The sequence below is a fragment of the Hypanus sabinus genome, chromosome 30 (assembly GCF_030144855.1).
Source record: "Hypanus sabinus isolate sHypSab1 chromosome 30, sHypSab1.hap1, whole genome shotgun sequence".
In the NCBI taxonomy this organism is placed as follows: Eukaryota; Metazoa; Chordata; class Chondrichthyes; order Myliobatiformes; family Dasyatidae; genus Hypanus; species Hypanus sabinus.
Window position 1 is genome coordinate 21,612,994 of NC_082735.1, and position 23,782 is coordinate 21,636,775.

The following is a 23,782-nucleotide window of genomic DNA, read 5'->3' on the forward strand; positions in this document are numbered from 1 at the left end:
CGTGGCTGAAAAAAGATTATAGCTGGGAGCTTAATGTCCAAAGAGATGTATTTCTAGAGAATTTCTAGAATGCCTACGATTTGGCTTTTTAGAGCAGCTTGTGGTTGAGCCCACTAGGGGATCAGCTTTTCTGGACTGGGTATTGTGCAAAGAACTGGAATTGATTAGAGAGCTTGTATAGGAAAACTGCGGAGACAGTGATCATAATATGCAAGAATTCATCTTGCAATTTGAGAAGCAGCTAAGGTCAGGTATATCAGTATTACAGTGGAGTAAAGGGAATTACAGAGGCATGAGAGAGGAGCTGGCCAAAATTGATTGGAAGGGAACTGTGCCTTCCAAATTGTTCCAAGAGATTTCAATCATTGTTGCTGTGCCATCATCCCTGCTCGTGTTCCCTTCCAATCAATTTTGGTCAGCTCCTCTCTCATGCCTCTGTAATTCCCTTTACTCCACTGTAATACTGATACATCTGACCTTAGCTTCTTCTCAAATTGCGAGATGATATATCCCAAAGAAGAAGTATTCTAAAGGTAGGATAATGAACAAAGAGAGGATATATAATTGAGCAAAAATTAGTGGGAAATTATAGGATTGGAAAGCTTTTTAAAAATCAATATAAGACAACTATAAAAGTCATAATGAAAGAACAAATGGAATACAAAGATAAGCTAGCCAATAATATTAAAGAGGATACCAAATGTTTCTACAGATATATACAGAGTAAAAGGGAAGGAAAAGTATATATTGAACCATTGGAAAATTATGCTGGAGAGGTAGCAATGGAAGACAAGCAAAATGACAGATGAACTGAATAAGCATTTTGCATCAGTCTTTACTGTGGAAGGCACTAGCAGTATGTCAGAAACTTATGAGTGTCTGGGCATGGGAGTGTGTGAAGTTGCCATTACCAGAGAAAAGGTAACTGAAAGGTCTAAGTCACACCAGGCTTCTGAAAGAGGTGGGTGGAAAGATTATGGAGGCACTAGTAATGATCTTTCAAGAACCAATTGATTCTGGAATGGTTCCAGAGGACTCAAAAATTGCAAATGTCACTCCACTCTTCAAGAAGGCAAAGAGACAGAGAGAGGAAATTATGAGTCATGTCATCTGACTTTGGTGTTTGGGAAGATGTGGAACCAATTGTTAAGGAAGTGGTCCTGAGATACTTGAATGCTTATGATGAAATAAACCATAGTCAGTGTGGGGAAAAATCTCGTCTGACAGATTTGTTGGAATTCTTTGAAGAAATAACAAACAGAATATACAAAGGAGAATCAGTAGATGTTGTGTACTTGGCTTTACAGAAGGACTTTTACAAGGTGATGCTGCTTAACAAGCTATGAGCCCATGGTATTACAGTAAAGATTTTAGCATGGATAGAGCATTGGCAGAAAGCGAAGAGTGGGAATAAATGGAGACTTTCCTAGTTGGCTGCTAGCAACTAGTAATTTTCTAGCAGAGTTTGTGTTAGGACTGCTTCTTTTTACATTATATCCCAGTGATTTGAATGGAGGAATTGACGGTTTTGTGGCCACGCTTGCAGACAATACGAAGGTAGACAGAGGGGCAGTTACTTCTGTGGGAGCAGAGAGGCTACGGAAAGACATAAACCGATTAGGAGAATGGGAAAAAGAGGTGGCAGGTGGCATACAGTTTTGGGAAGTGTATGATCATGCACTTTGGTAGAAGAAATAAAAGAGTAGACTATTTTATAAATGGTGAAAAGAAAACAAAAATCTGAGATAGAAAGGATTTGAGAGTCCTCATGCTGGGTGGGTGGTGAGGAAGGTTAATGCAATGTTAGCATTCATTTTTAGAGAAATAGAGTATAAAAGCAAGGATGCAATGTTGAGACTTTAAAAAGCACCAGTGCAGCCTCAAGGAGTATTGTGAGCAGTATTGAGCCCCTTTTCTAAGAAAGGGTGTGCTGTCATTTGAGACGTTTCAAAAGAAGTTGCTGGGAATGTTTCCTGATTGAAAGGCTTGCTGTAAGAGGAGCGTTTAGTGGCTCAGAGCCTCTAATAACTGGAATTTAGAAGGAGGAGTGACCTCATTGAAACTTACCAAATGTTGAAAGGCCTCAATAGAGTAGATGTGGAGAAGATGTTTTCTATAGTGGGGGAGTCTAAAACCAGAGGACACAGCCTCAGGATAGAGGAATAGCTTTTAGAAAGGAGATGAGGAGGAATTTCTTTAGAGAGTGGTGAACCTGTGGAATTTGTTGTCATAAGCGGCTGCGGAGGCCAAGGCAATGATGTATATTTGAGGCAGAGGTTAATAGATTCTTGATTAGTCTGGGTTTGAAGGGATATTGGAGGAGGCAGGAGATTGGGGCTGAGAGGGAAAATAGATCATCCATAGTGAAATAGAAGGGCAGTCTTGATTGTCCCAGCGGCCTAATTCTGCTCCTATATCTTATGGTCTTATCTCTAGAAAGGGAGTCAATCAGTACTTGTGCCTTGATAGCAAATGATCAGAAATGAGATTTTGCTAGTGTTCATTTTGAATAGAGAATCTGACATACAGTGGCATGTAAAAGTTTGGGCACCCCTGGTCAAAACTTCTGTTACTGTGAATAGTTAAGTGAGCAAAATGAATAGTTAAATGAACTGATCTCCAAAACTGATAAAGTTAAAGATGGAACATTCTTTTCAACTTTTTAGGCAAGATTAGTGTATTATTTTTGCTTTGTACAATTTTAGAGTAAAAAAATTGAAAGGAGCACCACGCAAAAATTCAGGCAGCCCAAGAGATTTGAGTTCTCAGATAACTTTTCCCAAGATCTCAATTAGCTTGTTAGGGCTATGGCTTGTTCACAGTCATCGTTAGGAAAGGCCAGGTGATGTAAATTTCAAAGCTTTATAAATACCCTGATTCCTCAAACATTGCCCCAACAATCAGCAGCCATGGGCTTCTCTAAGCAGATGCCGAGCATTCCGAAAATTAAAATTAACAATGACCACAAAGCAGGAGAATGATATAAGAAGATAGCAAAACATTTTCAGGTAGCCGTTTCCTCAGTTCGTAATGTAATTAAGAAATGGCAGTTAACAGGAATGGTAGAAGTCAACTTGAGGTCGGGAAGACCAAGAAAACTTTCCGAGAGAACTGCTCATAGGATTGCTAGAAAGGCAAATCAAAACACCTTCAGGAAGGTTCTGCAGACTCTGGAGTGGTGGTGCACTGTTCTACTGTGCAGCGGCACCTGCACAAATGTGACCTTCATGGAAGAGTCATCAGAGGAAAATCTTTCCTGCGTCCTCATTTTGGAAATAAGTCCTGTGGACTGATGAAGTTAAAATAGAACTTTTTGGCCACAGTGAGCAAAGGTAGATTTGGAGAAAAAAGGGTGCAGAATTTCATGAAAAGAACACCTCTCCAACTGTTAAGCACAGGGATGGATTGGACATGCTTTGGGCTTGTGTTGCAGCCAGTGACACGAGGAACATTTCACTGGTAGAGGGAAGAATGAATTCAATTAAATACCAGCAAATTCTGGAAGCAAACATCACACCGTCTGTGAAAAAAAAGCTGAAGATGAAAAGAGGATGGCTTCTACAACAGGATAATGATCCTAAACACACCTCAAAATTCACAATGGACTACCTCAAGAGGCACAAGCTGAAGCTATTATCATGGCCCTCACAGTCCTCTGACCTAAACATTGAAAAACTGTGGATAGACCTCAAAAGAGCAGTGCATGCAAAATGACCCAAGAATCTCACAGAACTAGAAGCCTTTTGCAAGGAAGAATGGGCGAAAATTCCCCAAACAAGAATTGAAATACTGTTAGGTGGCTACAGAAAGCACTTACAAGCTGTGGTACTTGCCAAAGGGGGTGTTACTAAGTACTGACCATGCAGGGTGCCCAAACTTTTACTTCAGGCCCTTTTCCTTTTTTGTTACTTTGAAACTGGAAAAGATGGAAATAAAAAAGTAATCTTGTTTAAAATATTAAAGAAATTGTGTCATCTTTAACTTTATGCTTTTTAGAAATCAGGTCATCGTTTACTCGCTTAGCTATTCACAGTAACGGAAATTTTGACCGGGGGTGCCTAAACTTTTGCATGCCACTGTATATGTATCTACGGAAAGAAGAGCAAAGAATGTATTACAACCATCCTATGGCCATTCCATACGTAAGAACAGGCTCCCGGAATATTGTTAAGTCCAACTTTAGTATTTCTTTCTTATCAGTCTTATTTACTTTTAAAGGCATTTCTTTACAATATCATTTAATCATGGCTACCTTATCTGGTGATTTTATATATTTTCTGACAAATGTTCAGAATTGGCTCAAGGACCTCTGTGGGAATGGAACTGATTTCTAATCAGAGACTGGCCTATATCTGGTCCAACAAGTAAGCCTGAACTCTTGCTGCTGCAGGCTGAAGTACCTTGTATATTTACCCCAGATCCATCCAGCATTTAACTTCTGAGGAAGACAAAGACAAAGATGTTTTCTATCCCAATATTAGTAGACTCTTTAATGGACCTCTTGCCCCAGTATAATAAAATGGACTCTTGACCTCAAAATATACATTACATGATCTTGCAGTTTGTTGTTTCCCTGCACTGCCCATTCGCTGCAGATTTTACACTTTATTCTGCATCATTATTGTGTTGTGATGTATTAAATTTTGTAAAAATATTGATGAAAGTCTGACCAATTCCTAGAGTCACTTTAACTCTTTGTGAGTTTACAGCATGCAAGCTGTCTACACAAGTTAAACACTGCAGGTTGATGCTAATGTCTAATGTTTACCGATAGCAGATGGGTCCTTTCCTTGGCCTCAAGGCACAAGTGGCATGAGGATGTCTGTTGATGAACACCAGTTGTTTGAATGAAAGAAGCCATGCTGAGTTAGTAGTGTTAGAACAAAAGTCCGAAGAGTTCATCTGTCTCTGCTCTCAACACTTGAGGATTGAACCCTAGCTCTTGGGACTTCACCTGGACCAAAGAATTGTGATCGGTAGGTGCTTAGGATGGGCCCAGGGTGATTTCACAAGTCGGAATTTGGAGTTTCCTCAACAACAGCGGAAATCAAGTCCCCCAACAACAGCGATGATTAAGTAGCAGCTGAGAATCGGGAGCCCTGAATTCTTTGTAACTTACTACGTAGTACTTAGTGTGGTTTATTTGTGCTTTCTGTTTTATAATAATAAATAGGGCTTAAGTTACTTTGTTGTGCTTGTATGCTTATAATCACATTTCCTGGACACTCAATTAGATTTGTGTCTTCTGGGTCTGATCAACTCACCACATTACACATGTTCTACCTCAATGCCCTGTGTAATGATTTAATCTGTACGAACAGTATGAAAGACAAGTTTTTCACTGTGCCTTGGTACAAGTGACAATAATAAACCAATTCCAATTCCAATTTAATTACGTAGCTATAAGCTCTCCCAGACACCCTGGTGAGATTCAAATTCATGGCTCAAGATCAACTGTCCTGGCCTCTGGAAAGGATTTTCGGTAAACATGTCACCACTTAATACTTGTTCCCACTGTTCAGATGTGGCATGGTGGCACAGTTTCAAAGGCTGCATGCCCTCCTTTCCTAAACTATCACTAGGCATCACCTTTTCATATATGACATCTTTATCATAGGAGACTTTTCCATGGTGACATGTTACCAACAGCAGCAAGCATTTTTACTTATCTTGGGTATTCAAAGGGAAACTGTGTGGTTAACAAAGCTCATTTGTAATTGACAGTTCACTAATCTTCGTGATTACAACCACTAGAACACAGGACCAAATTGAGATATTAGAAACTGCGAGTGGGACAAGTTAAATTGAGTTTACTGTCATATTGCTGAAGTAGAGTGAGGGAGGCATTATAATAATACTGTAACTTGATTTATAGACCATTTTTCACACAGATGATATAGTTCAAAGTGCTTTGCAATGGGATAAAAGTACAAATATGAAAATAAAATAAAAATCAAAAATAAACATGAAAATAAGAGACAAAAAATGCTTGTTAAGGTTAAGTTTAAATAAATAAGTTTTGTGTGGCATTTAAAAATGTAACTGAGTCTGCATCCCTTACAGTTTTAGGTACCGAGTGTCACAGTTTAGAAGCATAGTTCAAAAAAGTTGAGCTGCTAATTATCTTTTAACAGAGATTGTTTAAATTTAAGAGACTGGTGGAAGAAGACCTGTGAGCTTGAGCAGAATTATAAACTGGAAGTGATTCCATGATGTTCTCCGGTCCCAGGCCATTGACAGCTTTAAAAACAAGTAAGGGGACTTTAAGATTGATTCTAAAAGGTACAGGAAGCCAATGTAGAGTGGCTAGTACAGGAGTGATATATTCCTGCATCCTAGTTTTGGGTAGAAGTCTAACAGCGGCATTCTGCATGAGTTGAATCCGTGTAATGAAAAACTTGCATGCTAGCGCATCACAGACAAACACAAAATCCAAATCGTATGTGACTTTTATAAGACAGTGAAGAAATAGACAAACGATCAGTTTTAGTTTTATTGGACAAACGTACATTGAAGCATGCAGTGAAATGCATCACTTACACCAAGTCAAATCAACAAGGATTCTTCTGGGCAGTCTGCAAGAATTGCTACTCAACAAGGAATGCCCTCAACTCACCAGTCCTGGCCCGACTGTCTTTGGAATGTAGGAGGAAACCAAAGCACTTGGAGAAAATCCACGCAGTCATGGGGAGAATGTAAAAGCTCCTTACAGGCAGTTGCAGGGACTAAACTCCAATGCTGGTACTGTACAGCACTGAATGCTATGGTAACATGCCTCCCACTCACACTACAAAGGTGTCCACATTTGATGGTGCAAAGCAATACATTGTGGGAAAAAAATCAGACGGTACTGGAAGTGATTGCAGTGTATCATTCCTGAGATTTGGTGAGGGTTTTGCAGGTCACTTCGAGAGCCAGATAGCTACAAGAAAGCAGCTGCTCCTGAACCTGGTGGAGTGCCACTTCAGGCTCAGCACTACCCATCCAGTGGTAACAGCAAGGCGAGGGTGTGACCCAAATGGCAAGGGATCCTTTATGATAGATGCCACCTTCTTGAGGTAATGCCTCCTACAGATGCTGTCAATGGGGGGGTTAGGGGGAGAAGTGATGAACGGGGCTGCTCTCTGCTGTCTCTTGCATCTGGGCATTGGAATTCCCTTACTAGGCCATGATGCAACCAATCAGGATCATTTCATATATTTGTAGAAATTTGCCAGTGTGTTTGGTAGCGTGCTGAATCTCCTTAATCTTCTAGGAAAATAGAGGCACTGGCGCATCATTTTCTCACTCCATCCGTGTACTAGGTTGAGAACAGGTCATCCAAGATGTTACCACTCAGTATCTAAGCCTATTTTTGCAATGGAAATGGCATGAGAGCGTTGTGCTGTCTTTACGACAGTTATTTAGTTTATAATATTTCCGCTTAGTAATTCATTCAATAGTATTTTCTAGTTAGAATTAGAAGTGTTTAAAGTATATTCATTGCATGTAAAATATATCGGCATGCGATGACGTCATATCCGGTTTTGCCGCGTCTTGTGGGAAAATACCGGTTCGAAATTAGCGCGAGGGTGGGGGCTCTCCACGAGGCACACCTGAGCAGAAGTTGTTTTGCAGGCATGAGAAATCACAGTGAGAGCAACGCTGTAAGTTAATAGATAATCGATATATTGAACTAAGATGTTAATGCCAATCCTGTTAGAAGTAACGACGGTAGATAATGTTTATGCTTTCGTTAGTTAAAGAGTCGCGGATAGTTTGCATGGAAGTGTATTTAAAGTAGTCAATGGAGCAGGTAAACTCTGCCTGTATACTGCACCTTAGTGTAATGTGGTTATAGTCACCTTTGCAAGTACTTACAATTGAAATGTGATATTAAGGAAGGAACAAATACTGTATCAATCTTGTATTGTTTTATCAATAGTTTTCACCATATGTTAATGTGAAGAGTGAACAGTAAATGGTTAATCTTACTGCGATCTGGTTCTTATTAACTGTGGTTTATCTCGACGTTTAATTCGGTGTTTCGTTACACGCGAAGGAGAACGTTACAAGCGTAATAGGTACAAACTTTAAAAAGCTAACCATTGTTTAACCACGTTTAATGACCTCAATCCTTCCAATCCAATCTATTACTTCTGAAGGTTACTCACTTTAAGATCAGAAAACTTAAACTAAGATGTTGTCTACTTGCTCAGGCATTTGTGAGTGATCTCGTGGAACAATAGGAATTAAATTCTTTGTGAGTGATATTGATTTCTCATCAGTGTAATTAGAATAGATTTTTCAGTCATTGTGACATTTTCCATACTGTTGTGCAAACTTTGGCTGCAGTTTTTGTGGACTATGACCACTTAACTTGAACATTTCTAATTGTACAAGTTTGTAGATTGCCTCCATAGTCTTCGGCAAAGTCTGGGACATACACTCAGTGGCCACTTTATTAGGGACAGGAGTGGAAGCTGGTGTAGCCTATCCACTTCAAGCTTTGATGGTCTGTGCACTCAGAGATGCTCTTCTACACACCACTGTTGCAACACGTGATTATTGAAGTTACTGCCACCATCCAATCAGTTTGAAACTGTCTGGCCATTCTACTATGACCTCGCTCATTAACAAGGTGCTTTTGCCACAGAACAGCCATCCAACAGACTTTTTTTGCACCATTCTCTGTAAACACTAGAGACAGCTAAGTGTGAAATTCCCAGGAGATTAGCAGCATCTCAAATACTCAACCCCCCCCCCCACCACCCCACCTGGCACCAACAATCATTCCACAGTCAAAGCCACTTAGATCACATTTCCCCCATTCTAATGTTTGTTCTGAACAACTGAACCTCTTGAACATGTCTGCATGATTTTACACATTGAGTTGCTAATATATGATGGGCTGATTAGATACGTATGAGCAGGTGTACCGGAGTACCTAGTAAACTGTCCTCTGAGTATAGTTCCTTGCTCAGGCTAGGATGACTAGATCTGGCTCTGTACCTAGTGGTCCTTCATTCTATGCAGTGCATCTGGTGCTGCTCCTGATGTCTAAAGAACTTGAATTTACACTTTGCAAGAGCCATGTGGTCCTTTCGTTCCACCTAGATTTAACCTTCACACCCCAAAGGCATCAGCTCTAATGCCGCTGCTCCTCTCCTTAGGCAGCACCTGTGGAGGAAAACGGACAACAGACGCTTCAAGTTAAGACCCTCCATTTCGGCTGCTTTTTGGCATCTGTTATCACTCGTATCTTCAAGATGAGGGACAACTGGTCTGATGCAACTTCTCTGCTCGAGTCTGGATATTGGGCAACTTTACTTCAAAATTGGCAGGCGCTGATGATGCCGAACTAAGAAGCTGCAGGGTGAGATGACTCTGATCTCATTTACATTTTCCCGCAACCCTAAACAAGATCCATCCACAAAGTACTACTCTACCTTTAACAGTTCTCTAATCCGGCTGACAGGTTTTTTGCCCGTAGCCGGTCCATCAGAGCAGAAAATCTCTTCACTCCCAACACAATTTGATTTTCTGTGGGTGGCATTGCTGATCAGCTGGAAGTCACGGTATGCAACAGCACCACCGGCAGGAGGAATGCAAACTTTGCAGCGGATTCATGAGACTTAAGTGACATTGACTTAAGTCATATCTTTCTCAACCTTAGAATGATCCGGACTGTTTAACCGCATTTTTATAATATTTTATCTAGAAGATCTTAAACATAGGTACATCTGCTTTTCAACTGTAGTTGCTGTTGGAGAACAGACAACTTTGCTCAGAAGGCATTTAATTGATTGCCCTGTTTCTCCTGTTGTTTCGGCGACATTCCTCAAAGAAACAGCATGCTGGCTATTTGAATCTGTGCTGGCCAGTTCACCTGCTTACAGCAATCCTACATCAATCCCACCTGTCAACTTCCCCCTGATTCTACCGCTCACCTGCGCTCTAGAGCAGGGGTTCCAAACTTTTTAAATGCCATGGACTAATACCATTAAGAAAGGAATCTATGGACCCCAGGCTGGGAACCCCTGCTCTAGAATTAATATACATTGACATTCAAGGGGTAATTGATAAGTTCGTGGCCTAAGCTAGAAGGAGTCAATTTTAGAAAAATCTAGCAATTTATTTTTCAACATATTTCCCTCCTACAGTTACACACTTAGTTCAGCAGTCGTGGAGCAAACGGATCTTGGACCTCCAGGAAGTGTCCACAATGGGGTGATTGATAAGTTCATGGCTTAAGGTAGAAGGAGATGAGTTATTAACTTCAAACTTCCTGCATAATCACTCAAAGATTTGACCTACATGTGCATGTAACGTGAGCTGTATAACTCATCTCCTTCTAACTTAGGCCAAATTTGGAATGTGGGAGAAAACTGGAGCACATGCAGGATATTTACATGTTACAGAGTGTATCCAAGGTTAGGATTAACTCCGAGTCTTTGGTGCCACAAGGCAATAGCACTATTGATGTACAACTGTGCAGCAAGGGGTGGGGAAGAGGTGGTAGATGTTAATCTTAATTGACTCTCAAGAGGACTGCAACATTTTTGTTTGAAATGAAAAGGCCATGAAACTCTCAGTTTACAAGATAATTGAAGAATGTTCATCGACTAATACTGTTTTCCCACTGCACACAGAAATGTGAATTTCGATCATGGGTTTAACTCGCTAGTGTGGCTTTGTGCATGTGATCTTCTGACAGAACAGGAAGTGGTAAAGGATACTTGAGGTCTTCAGCTCCACAAGGTTTCTCAGAACAGGAGGAGGCAAACAGTGATGAACATCAAAGAAGCACAGTAGAAACCACTTGTAGAATCCGACTATTTATCTCACAACTTTGCTGTAGTTCAGTGAGGTAAAAATGTCATAGCCCTCTTAATACCACTGTTCTGCAAGTAGAAATTAAAGTTCTCTTAAAGTCTCTAAAGTTTTACTTTTTCTAATTCATTAACCAACTACAGATAAGACTTTTTCATGCTGTATTAAGAAGGGAATATTTTTGAAATAGAGGTGCTATTCTTGCAATAGTTTGAAAATGTGGAGATAAACAAATGCCCTTTAAAAATTAGGACACTGCAATGCTTTCACTCCTTATCCTCTGCTTGTAGCAAACTTAAATTATATTGGCAGTCTCAACCAAAGTGGAAATATCCAAAGCAACAAATAAACGCCACCTACCAGCCTACACTCCGTGGTCACTTTACAGATGCACCTGCACACCAGATCATTATTGCAAATATCTAATCTGCCAATGATCTGGCAGCAACCCAATACATAAGAGCACACAGACATGGTCAAGAGGTCCAGTTGTTGTTCAGACCAGACATCAGAATAGGAAATAAATGTGATTTATTTTATTCTATTGAGATACGACAGGAAATAGGCCCTTCCAGCCCTTCGAGTCGTGCCACCCAGCGATGCGCCGATTTAACCCTAGCTCAATCATGGGACAATTTACTAGCTGGTATGCCTTTGGATTAACCATAACCATACAACAATTACAGCACAGAAACAGGCCATCTGGGTCCTTCTAGTCCGTGCCAAACGCTTACTCTCACTGAGTCTCACCAACCAGCATTCAGCCCATAACCCTCCACTCCTTTCATGTCCATAAACCTATCCATTTTTTTTTATAAATGACAATATCAAACCTGCCTCTACCACTTCTACCAGAAGCTCGTTCCACACAGCTACCACTCTGAGTAAAGAAGATCCCCCTCGTGTTACCCCTAAACTTTTGCCCCTAACTCTCAACTCATATCCTCTTGTTTGAATCTCCCCTACTCTCGATGGAAAAAGCCTATCCATGTCAACTCTATCTATCCCCCTCATAATTTTAAATACCTCTATCAAGTCCCCCCTCAACCTTCAACGCTCCAAAGAATAAAGACCTAACTTGTTCAATCTTTCTCTGTAACTTAGGTGCTGAAACCCAGGTAACTTTCTAGTATATCTCCTCTGTACTGTCTCTATTTTGTTGACATTTTCCTATAATTTGGTGATCAGAACTGTACACAATACTCCAAATTTGGCCTCACCAATGCCTTATACAGTTTTAACATTATTGTACTCTTGTGAGAGGAAACCAGACCACCCAGAGGAAACTCCTTACAGGCAGGGACAGGAATTGAACCAGGGTCACCCACTGTAAAGCATTGTACTAACCTCTACACTGTAGTGCCACCCCATTTAAGTGACTGACTGTGGAATGGTGCCAGGTAGGGTGTTTTGTGTACCTCAGGAAATGCTGATCTGCTCAGATTTTCATGCACAATGGTCTCTAGGGGTAACAAATAATGATGCAACTAACAAAAAGAAAACATCTAGTGAGCAGTAGTTCTTTGAACCAAAATGCCTTGTTAAAGAGGTCATAGGAGAATAGTTAGACTGGTTCAAGCTGACAGAAAGGTAACAGTAACTCAAATAACCACACTTTACAACAGTAGTGTTCAGAAGACCATCTCTGAACACACAACATGTCGAACCTTGAACTGCATGGGCTACAGCAGCAGAAGACCACGAAGATACTCTCAGCAGCCACTTCATAATGTACAGGAAGTACCTTATAAAGCGGCTATTGAGATTATGCTTTGCCATTTCCAAATTTTAACGATAAATACAGAGGGACAGGGTATAAAAGGATAAAAACCACCTCATTTGAATAGGAGATGAGAACTGTGGATTGATTGTAACAGAAGCCCATCCCAAAAGGATTGCAGGTTCCGGAAATAAAGATGGTAAACTGACTTTAAGGACAGCCTCCTTCTGAAAGTGGATTTTCTGCATTTATCAACAGGGAGAAGGGAAATTCGTCAAGTATTGAATTACACTATAATTGAACTGGGTGTGCTTGGAATTTCTGCTCAATAGAAAGTGTTAAACATGAAGATCAAGTACTGAAACTGATAAGCCCTTAAATTGTCCCATAAAATATATATATTTACAAGTTAATCCCACTGTCAGCAGAATCAATCATTCACCTCTGTAATATGCAGCAAAGAAGCAATTTATGTGACTTTGGCTGGCTTTCAAAAAGCTCATCACCCATTCTATGCGGAGCACATTTTACATTATAGATGTCTGGGAGATGATTCATGCTGGTGATGATATACGTTCCTCAAAGTAATGCCCTCAAAAACATCCTCCATTCTCTGACCCAACCCAAGCCGAACAAAAATCCAGGCACACCCCGTTGCAGGGTAACATGAATAAAACTGAACGTCAGCCAAAACATTCATAGGTAGTGAAGAAAATCAGAATGCACTCAGGTTTCTGCTAATCTGATTTGGTGCTTCTACATGGTTGAGGACCTGGAAGCCTGTAGTTCCTAAACTCTCTGGTAAGTATCTCTGAACTTCCTTACTTTTGTGTCCTTCAAGCTTCCTTCATTTTCCAGGAGCAAATAAAAAGGAACTCTTCTGTTTTTATTTAATCTAGATGTATGTTTAGCTGATACACTAAATCCTTCATTACTGACAAAAGCAGTCGCCGGAGAATAGGAGGCTGATGTTTCACTGGGCACATGGCATCCAATTAGTATTTTTTAAATATCTACACACTCACTTTTAAAATCAAACTCTACAGTGACTCCAGTATCATATCAAGGGGATTTGTAGGTGCTAGAATTCAGAAAGGATTTTCAATTAAAACTGTGTCTGTTCTCTCTGACAAACAACTGCTTTGAGAAGGAATTATAAATGTATAAATACTTGTCAGTAATTGGATCTCCCCAATTACAATGATACCAGAAATAATTTATCAGTGAAATGTGGGGTGACTCATTTTACAAACAAGTCCCTTTAGCTGTCTTGTTACTTTTATATCTGCACCTCATTAGAGACATCCCTGGAAGCCAATGGAGGAAGAGACTGATTAATAAAGGACATGGGTAAAGAATAAAGGGTATGTACATTAGCCATTACTGTTGAATAATGGCCCAATTTTGCAAACTCTTGAGTATTCTGTTTTAGTGATTTAAAGTTACACCTTAAACCCGAGTATTCATTAACCTTCACTGGGATTATTTTAAATCTGATTGACTGTGAGTGTGACCCAATGAACCAGGAGTAAGCTCAAAAATCAATATCTTGGATTTAACGTTTTAGCTAAAACAGAAAATTTGCCAGAATTCAACATCTTGAGGGAACTTTCTCTCAATAACCTCATCATATTGGTGATGCTTGAAACTCTTTTCTCAAAGGTTTATTGATAATGTTTGAAAAGAATCTCCTAATTCTTTTGTCCTCTCTTCCCTCAACTTGCAACCATTCTGCATTCATTGAGAGGGCTTTGATTTATCATTTTGATAGTTAAAATCAGACAGAGTCACTATCTGTCTCATCTTGAGGAAATTATATTTTCCTTCTGCACCTTCTTTACTCCTGTGTTACCACACTGGCATGTCGGCTGAGATATGTATGACTAAAATGTCGGAAAGGGATTTGAACCCATAAGTTTTTCCACACAGATGCAAGAGTCCAACCAACAAAACTACAGATGACAGGCAAAAACAGTGTTAAACTCTGCATACGAAGAAAAGAACTTCCTTTTTTCCCCCATAGTGAACATCTATGTACTCTATTGTAACAGTTCTTGATATCTTATGGTGGCTGGATTTTAGGGACGAGCTGGTAAAATGACAATAAGATAATACTTGCCCTTATGTATAAAGCAAAAAAAAAACTACATTGGCAAGAAAAAGACAAAAATGAATGGAAAGACAGCACTATAATTGGGACCAGAGAAAGTTAAAGTGGAAAGGAACGTAGCTTGAGTATAACTGAGAAAGCTAGTGAGTGAAAATACAACCCATTTCTTGCGAACATTTTGTTCAACTTCAGCATACTGCAGCACTTCGACAATGCTAATCTTTTCGTTGTTGGGTAGGGCTAGACTTGAAGGCACGCTGCAAGTAGCTTAGGAAAAAGCGTGGCTGCGTTTTGTTCAATTCTCCCAGCTCCACTTAAATAAATCACAAGATGCTTCATTCTACTTCTTGTTAATTTTTTGAGCAACGTAGGGAGTAGGGAGAGGAACGGACTATTCACTTTCTGAAGCCTGCTCATTATCCAATTAGATCGTGGTTCAGCTGTATCCTTCTATTCATCATGGTCTGTAATCCAAAATGTTTTTGCCGATCAAACTTCCACCAGTTTCAGCTTTGAAACTTTCATTTGATGTAACCTCCAAAGTTTTATGGAGAAAGAGAGCTTCAGAGAATCTTAACCTGAAGCCTTTATTTCCAATGACTTCACATAATAACTTTAAGTTTTAATACATTATCACACAATGCCCATATCCAATCTAACCAGTCTAGGCATTGGAACGAATCCATATTTCAGTCAGATGTTATATTTATTGTAAACATCACATTTACATAGAAGCCAGCAGAGGACGTTTTTTTTTGTGTGCCCACAGCTGGTTCTCAAATTGTTCAGGCTTGTCTGTGATTATCTGTCATGGTCTTCTCTGATGGAAAATTTCAGTCAATGTCATAATTGGTCACACTAGTCAGGTTAACTAATTCTGTTGCTGCCTAAGCATATGGGTTTCCAGAACGTTCCATTGTGATGGATATTCATTTCAGGGTTGATTGCTAATCTTACTTTCTAAACACAGAGGCTGCCACTTAAAACATCAAAATTATGTAAATAAACTTCCAATTAACAGTTTGCTCATTTTCTGGTCATAAATAGAAGCCAGTCTTCAGTTCTGTAGGGGTAAGTGGCAAGCAGAAATCAGTCTGAAGTTAACACAGCTTTGCAAACAAACTCTGTATTTAGAAGATGCTTAGTGAGAAGTAGGATGTAGCTCACTGCACCTAGTTTAATGCTGCTTGAGAATGCAGCGTAGGACAATGTAATTTAATTTGAGTTGTTTCAAATGGACAAGCTGACTCCAAGTTGTTTAGTTCAAAGAAGCTTGCAGACCAGATGGATAAAATCACTTATCATATCAAGCAACTGATCTATTAAGTTGGGAGTTTTCTGTCCTCTGGAAATTAGATTTACAGCATTAATTGCAAACTCTGAACATTAAGCTGAGATCTACAGTGAGTCTCCAAGATGCTTTTAGACCATTTGCGTTAAAAAGATAGCTGCGGAATTATTGTACACGGGTGAAGTCACTCAAGTGGAAGGAAAAGAGTACAGATATAGAGAGCAGTTCAGGCATTTTAGAAATGGGGTAAGGAACGTCAAGAAATATGGAAGTACGGAGTGAACTAGAATCCTTTCCTCTGGCGTCAATTTTTGTGATGGACGACTGATTCTTCTGCAACGTGAGAATATGTCTTTTTAGTTTATGGGAATTATATCTGTGTTTTGGAACTCCATTGTGCTGTCTTTTTTTTAAGAAATGCTTTGTGTTTTAGAAATGGTTTATAATTTGGCAATGTTTAAAATAGAAATCTTCTGTGAATTGTAATTGTGTTTTAAGAGTGCTGTTTGGATTTAAACTGAAAATTAATGAATTGTGTTTTAAACCTCTTTGTTAGAAGTATCTTCTCCTTGGTAGGGAGAGGCTACCAACTGCGCAAGTAATGGATATTGGCAGCTAGACTTGCCATGGAGAATAAACAGGGAAACGAACAAGTCTTGGAAGATTAGGTAGTTAGAGTATAATCTACCTTCAGTGAGAGTAACTGTGGCTATTTATACCCAATAGGTCTTCACATCCTCATTAGTTATCAGTTAAGAACTTTAGCAGCTTTCCCTGAATCTAGGCATTGTGCCCAAGAAAAGTGTTAAACTCTGTCACATATCGCATTTTGTTTAAAACAAAGGGCAGAATGTGTACAGGTGTATGTGTACAAGCTGAACAGTTTGACTCAGTTAGCTGCCAGGTATGATACAAATTCTGGAGTATGACAACTTATGGGGTTGTCATTGATGTTGCCCTCATCTGCACCACCTCCATTTCCCAAGTATCTGCTCTCACCCCATCCTCCTGCCACTTCACTCCATCCTCCTGCCACTTGCAGGCCAGATGGATGAAATTACATCATGTCAAATATCTGATCTATTAAGTTGGGAGTTCCTCTTGTCCTTACCTATTGCCCAAGAGCCTTCACATCCAAACATCATTCTCTGCACCTTCCACTATCTCCAAAGGGTTCCTACCACCAACACATCTCAACTGGGATCTCTCCCTCCTTGATTCCCTGGTTTATTCATCTCCCTCATGTCACTTATCCCCACAAGCAGTTAAAGTGCTACACCTGTCTATCTACCTCCTCCTGCACCTCCATTCAGGGCCCCAAAAAAAGTCCTTCTAGGTGAGGTAAAACTTCACCTGTGATTCAGGTCTATTGTGTCTCATGCTCCTGATGCTGTCTCCTCTACATTGGCCAGAATCGTCGTAAATTGGAGGACCACTTCATCGAGGCCCTCTGCTCCATCTGCCAAAAGCAGAACTTCCCGGTTGCCAAACATTTTAATTCTTGTTCCCATTCCTACACATTGGTCCACAGCCTCGTGTGCCATATTGAGGCCACCTCGGGTGGAGGAGAAGCACCTTAAGTTCTGTCAGGGTAGCTCCCAAACTTATGGCATGATGGCAAAAATATTGATTTCTCTTTCCAGTTTAAAAAATGTCCCTCCCCCTCACCTCTTCTTCTCTTCCCCACTCTTGCCTCTGACCTCTTCTCACCTGCCTATCACCTCCCCCTGGATCCCCTCCTAGTTCCCTTTCTCCTACTGTCCACTTTCTTCTCGAATCCGATTCCTTCCTCTCCAGCCCTCTTCTTTTTCTACCCACCTGGCTTCACCTATCACCTTCTAGCTATCCTCTTTCCCCTGCCCCCATCTTTTTACTCAAGTGTCTTCTCCCTTCCTTCCCAGTCCTGAAGAAGGTGTCCTGGCCCAATATGTTCACTTCCATAGATGCTGCCTGACCTGCTCGGTTCCTCCAGCATTTTGTGTTTAGTTTTGGGGTTTATGCTCATTGTAGTTGCGGCTGCTCGAAGCACCTCACCAAGTCGATCAGAGGCAGGTGTGGAGGCAGTACAGAGGAGGTTCATCAGGTTGATTCCAGAGATTAGGGTGTTAGACTACGTGGAGAGATTGAGTCGCCTGGGACTGTACTCACTGGAACTCCGAAGAATGAGAGGAAATCTTATATAAAGATATACAATTATGAAAGGAATAGTTAAGATAGGAACAGGAAAGCTGTTTCCACGGGAAGGTGAGACTAGACATAGCTTCAAGATTCGGGGAGTAGATTTAGGACGGAGATGAGGAGGAACTGCTTTCCCCAGAGAGTGGTGGATCTGTGGAATTCTCTGCCCAACGAAGCAGTGGAATACCTCAGTAAATATATTTAAGCCAAGGTTGGATAGATTTTTGCACAGTAGGGGAATTAAGGGTTATGGGGAAAAGGCAGGTGGGTGGAGATGAATTCATGGTCGGATCAGCCATTATCTTATTGAATGCTGAAGCAGGATCGATGGGCCAGATGGCCGATTCCTGCTCCTAGTTCTTATGTTGTTCTCACTAGATCTCTTCACCTCTAGGCACTGGTTTATCTTTCCTTCAAATACTACTAAAAGCCACTCGGTATATTCAAAATAAAGATCCTGGGGCAATACCTGGTTCTCCTTGGGACATCTTGTTTTCATTCGCTTAGGTTGGGCTCGAAGTCAAATTTCAGAGGTGAAGGAATGTACAAAGAGAAAACTGAAATTTGTTTGCCCAATAACAGTCAGCTCAGATCTGCCATTTGCAGCTTACTCCCTGTTGGTGCTTTTCATTGACATCAGCACAAAATAAAATTGGGATACAAGTAAAATGAAATACATTCTCAACATAATATTTTTAACCAGAGTGAAAACTCAAGTACAGTGTCATATACGGTTATATGAAAGCATGGATGCCATGAAAGGGTTACAACAGCATCACAGGCACGTGGCGTTTATTCACAAGGAAAGCATAAAATAAATACTGTATAAATTTTGCAAAATTAAACAAGAAAGAACTCATTTAGAACTGAGAAAAGCATTTCAATTGTAGTGCAAAACAGTCGAAGATGTCATTGTATTGCTATGTTAAGGCAGTGATGACAGTTGTGCAGGGCAGCTCAAGAATCGAGAGGTTGAAGGGAAATGCTGTTCTTGAAGCACTACGTGTTTCTGTGTCTCCTATCCAATGGAAGTTCATAGGTCTTGATAGGCAGGAACATGGCACCGGTGCCCCGCAAGGCTGTGTACTCAGCCCCCTGTTGTACTCACTGTACACCCATGATTGTGTCGCCAAGTTTCCATCGAACTCAATATATAAGTTTGCTGATGACACCACAATTGTAGGCTGTATCTTGGATAATGATGAGTCTGAGTACAGAGAGGAAATTAAGAACCTGGTTGCATGGTGCAAAGACAATAACCTACCCCTCAATGTCAGCAAGTCGAAGGAATTGGTTGTTGACTTCAGAAGGAGTAGCAGACCACACAACCCCATCTACATCGGTGGTGCGCAGGTGGAACAGGTCAAAAGCTTTAAGTTCCTTGGGTGAATATCACAAATGACCTGACTTGGTCTAACCAAGCAAAGTCCGCTGCCAAGAAGGCCCACCAGCGCTTTTACTTCCTGAGAAAGCTGAAGAAATGTGGCCTGTCCCCTAAAACCCTCACTAATTTTTAATAGGTGCACCGTAGAAAGCATTCTTCTAGGGTGAATCACAACCTGGTATGGAAGTTGTCTTGTCCTGTCCTGTCCTTAATGATGGATGCTGACGTTCTGAGACATCATTCCTTGAAGATGGGTTGGATTCTGTGGAGACTAGGACCCGAGAGGAGCTGACTAATTTTACAACTTTCTGTTGGTTCTTTCAGTCCAGTGCCATAGCTGCCCCTCCCCACCCTCATACCAGGCAGCAATGCACCGTCAGAATGCTCTCCACAGTACATCTGTAGTAATTGTCAAGTATCTTACATGACAAACCAAATCTTCTGAAAGTCCTAATGAAATATAGCCCTGTCTTGCCTTCTTTATAGCTGCATCAATATGTTGGGACCAGGTTATATCCTCAGAGGTCTTGATTGGCAGGAACATGAATTTGCTCACTCTCTCCACTCCTGAACTCTGAGGACTGGTTCATGATCCCTTGTCCTATACTTTCTGAAGTCCACAGTCAGCTCTTTAGTCTTACCTATGTTGAGTGCAAGGCTGTTGCTGTAACACCATTCACCTAGTTGGTATACATTGTTCCTGTACACCATCTTATTTCCATCTGAGATTGTGCCAACAATGGCTGTATCCTCAGCAAATTTGTAGATGCCATTTGAGCTACTGTATACCTAGCCACACAGTCATGGGTATAGAGAGAGTAGAGCAAAGGGCTAAGCACACATTCCTGAGGTGCGCCTATGTTGATCACTCAAAGTTTCAGGCCTTAACTGCTTATCGGGCATCAGGTTACCACAGGAAACAAGGGAGGAAATTGCTGTGCCCTTAGAGATGTTCTTTACATCCTCAATGGCCACAGGAATAGTAAAAGATAATTGGAAAGTTGTAAATTTTATTCCTTACTTCAAGAAAGAGTAGCGATAACCCTGGGAATTATAAACCCAGTCAGTTTTACTTCTGTGACAGGCAGATTATTAAAGAGAATTCCTGGAGACAGGATTTACAAGTATTTGGAAAAGCATAGTTTGATTAGCAATAGCCACCATGGCATTATGAGACGAAGGTCATGCTTCATGAGCATGATTGAATTCAAATGTTCAAAGGTTCTTTTTTAAAGTATGAATGCTAAATACAACTGAGATTTGTCTTCTCCAGATAGCCACAAAATACAAAAAAAGTAATTGAAAGAAAAGACATCAGTCTAACCCCCCCACACAAAAAAAAAGAAAACCACAAACCCCAAACCCCTCCTTCAAACAAAAATTAATATATTGCCACATGGAGAAACAGCAACGAGAGCATAGAACTCCAAACCCCAGCTTGCCAGTCAGCAACAAGAAAGAAGGAGTGAGTACCCAGTAAAAACACAGAACCGAAAGAGGCCAATATGATCTACAGTTACCTTGAACTATGGTCCAATGCATAAATTTCCCAATTCCAATAACATCTCCAAAAGCATCAGGGAAAGCAACTGGTCAAACCCAGCAGCCTTTCAGAGGAGAGCGACTCAAACCCTTTGAGGATTTGAAAAGCACATTGTTGAAAGTAGAGTAGTAGATATGGTTTATATGAGTTTTAGCAAGGTGTTTGCTAAGGTTCCCAATAGTAAGATCATTCAGAAAGTCAGGAGTCATGGGATCGAGAGAAACCTGGCCCCATGGATACAGAATTGGCATGCAGAAGGTGACAGTAGATGGAGCATATTCTGCCTGGATGTCAATGACCAGTCATGTTCCACAAAGATCAGTTCTTGGACCCCTGCTCTTTGGATGTTGTGGCGTGTTGATCAAGATTTCCAGCACCTGCAGGATTTTTTGTACCTACAATTAAGATTGATTTCTGTTCTTAAGGTGCCACTGTGATACTCATTTCTGATTATTAGTTTTTTTTATCGTTAATAGACCCTGCTTATCTGATAGTCACATGAGAAAATGAAAAGCAGAAATAAAGTGGTCTATTGTTTGTATTTTAGGTCAACAAGTTAATACTTTCCACGTGCCATGGACTGGGGCACGTTACAAGGTGTGCTCAGTGGAGTGAATAAATACTCAACTGGATTTGGGCGGATCTGGCTGTCCGTGGTCTTCATCTTCAGAGTTCTGGTCTATGTGGTGGCAGCAGAGAGCGTGTGGGGCGATGAACAGAGTGACTTTGTCTGCAATACCTTACAGCCTGGCTGTTCAAACACTTGCTATGACCACTACTTCCCCATATCCCACATTAGGCTGTGGGCCTTACAGCTGATCTGCATCACCACACCTTCGTTGTTGGTGGTTTTGCATGTGGCTTATCGGAAAGAAAGGGAGAGGAAACACAAGTTGAAGTATGGAGAAAATTGTAGCCAGCTGTACAAAAACATGGGGAAAAAGCACGGTGGGCTCTGGTGGACATATTTGCTGAGTCTGATATTTAAAACAGCTTTTGAAATTGGTTCTTTGTATATACTTCATTGTATTTATGATCGTTTTTACCTGCCTCGATTAGTCAAGTGTCCTATGTTCCCTTGTCCAAATATAGTAGATTGTTTTATTGCCAAGCCTACTGAGAAACGGATCTTCACATACTTCATGGTTGGAGGGTCCAGTATTTGCATTCTCCTCAACATTTCTGAAACACTTTATCTAATTTTCAAACGATGCTTTAAATCTTGTAACAAAAAGCTCAAAAAAGAGGTAAGTGTGTCAAAGAGGAACCAAAACCTACTTTTCAGAGAGAGTATTGAGAAGCAAAGTGGATAAGCACAGAACCTCAAAATCTAATAATGTCTAAAGCTAATATGAAACTAATTTTCTATTTCATACCTCGAAGAATTAACATGATCCGATCAAACATGACATTATTGAAAACTAGGCAGGTTTGAGTTCTCAATGACCTGTTCCTGCTCCTGTTATTAATGTTCATGAAGAATATTTCTACTAAACCATTTCAAATCTTTCTGCCATATCGACCAAATATTACTTGTATCTATAACAGCTTTCTCCAACCTTTGATGTATCCTTCATTTTGATTCCACCATTTTCATCCTGTTGCATGTTAAAGGACCAGTAGACGATTGCTTGAGGACCAAACAATTGTGCAAAGATGTTGATGGAGAAAAGAACTGAGTTTTTTCTGATCCCCTAACACTCTAAATCTTGTTGGGGGTTGGACCAGATACACCAGAGCAAATGCGCTTTTTATAGATGATTTGTAACTTTTGGTATCTAAAACAATGCAGGAGGTTCCAGTGAAATGTTTGCACATGAACAAACAAGTATTTCAAGATTTCCTTTCAGCTTACAGCCTGGTTGGAAAGGTCAGTGCTGACGCTCAGGGACCCATGGAGAATGCTTGAATGCAGTTTTCAGTCAATTTACATTGCCCATTGTGTTAATTATTTATTTCTAAAAGTATCTGACTGCCATGCAAAGAGCATGCACCACCACTGTACAAGCAGAGTGATCACCACTGCAAACATTTAAGTTTTTAGAACAAATTGCATTAAAATCCCTGAATTATTACAAGGAAATGGAAAGGTACCAAAAGCAATGTCAATCAAAACCATTGCTGTAGTGTCTAATACCAGAAGGCATGCATTGAAGTTGAGAGGGGGTAGGCTTAGGAGGGAATGTGAGGGTGAGAGAGCGGTGGATGCCAGGAATTCACTGCCTGTTGTGGGGGTAGAGGCAAATACATTAGAGGCTTTTAAGAGACATTTGGATAGGCACATGGATCTGAGGAAGCAGGGAAATGTGCATGATGTAGGTAGGAGGGATTAGTGTTTGATTGTTTTTGATTTGCTATTCAGCCGGTTGGGCACAACATTGTGGGCCGAATGGCCTGCTCTTGTGCTGTACTCCTCTGTGCTCTATGTTCTAATGGACAGAACCACCAAAAAGTCTTTAATTTCATGTTTGCTTCTGGATGCTTTTAATGACAAACGATACTATCTCTTGAAATATATTCCTTTTCATGCTTTGAGAAACTAATATGATCTGATTAAACATGATGTTATCAAAACCTATGCATTTTTTTATGTTTTATATAAAATTTTTATTTTTATTATTTTAAAAACTATATGCTATGTTCATACTGGCAGTTGTTAACTCTCTGAAAAAGGTAATACTAAAAGACAAGACAGCAGGGAAGGGTGATCCTGGCTAAAGGAAATGGATGTCATTAACTGCTGC

At 40.4% G+C, this 23,782-nt stretch overlaps 1 protein-coding gene across 2 annotated transcripts; it reads left to right on the plus strand.

The window, feature by feature from the left end:
* Window positions 1–13,259: 13,259 nt before the first annotated feature.
* LOC132383433 (gap junction beta-4 protein-like) lies at window positions 13,260–22,431 on the plus strand. Of its 2 annotated transcripts, XM_059954384.1 has the most exons (3): window positions 13,286–13,333; window positions 13,834–13,896; window positions 21,586–22,431. In XM_059954384.1, exon 3 carries the CDS (start codon window positions 21,614–21,616, stop codon window positions 22,349–22,351), a length of 738 nt encoding a protein of 245 aa, XP_059810367.1. In that variant the 5' UTR covers window positions 13,286–13,333; window positions 13,834–13,896; window positions 21,586–21,613; the 3' UTR covers window positions 22,352–22,431. The 2 variants fall into 2 exon arrangements, with proteins under 2 accessions (XP_059810368.1, XP_059810367.1); XM_059954385.1 differs by lacking the exon at window positions 13,834–13,896 and having other exon boundaries at window positions 13,260–13,333.
* Window positions 22,432–23,782: the final 1,351 nt, after the last annotated feature.

What these genes read in the sequence shown, in the direction of transcription:
- LOC132383433 (XM_059954385.1), top strand. Translation starts at nt 21,614, where the DNA reads ATGGACTGGGGCACGTTACAAGGTGTGCTCAGTGGAGTGAATAAATAC.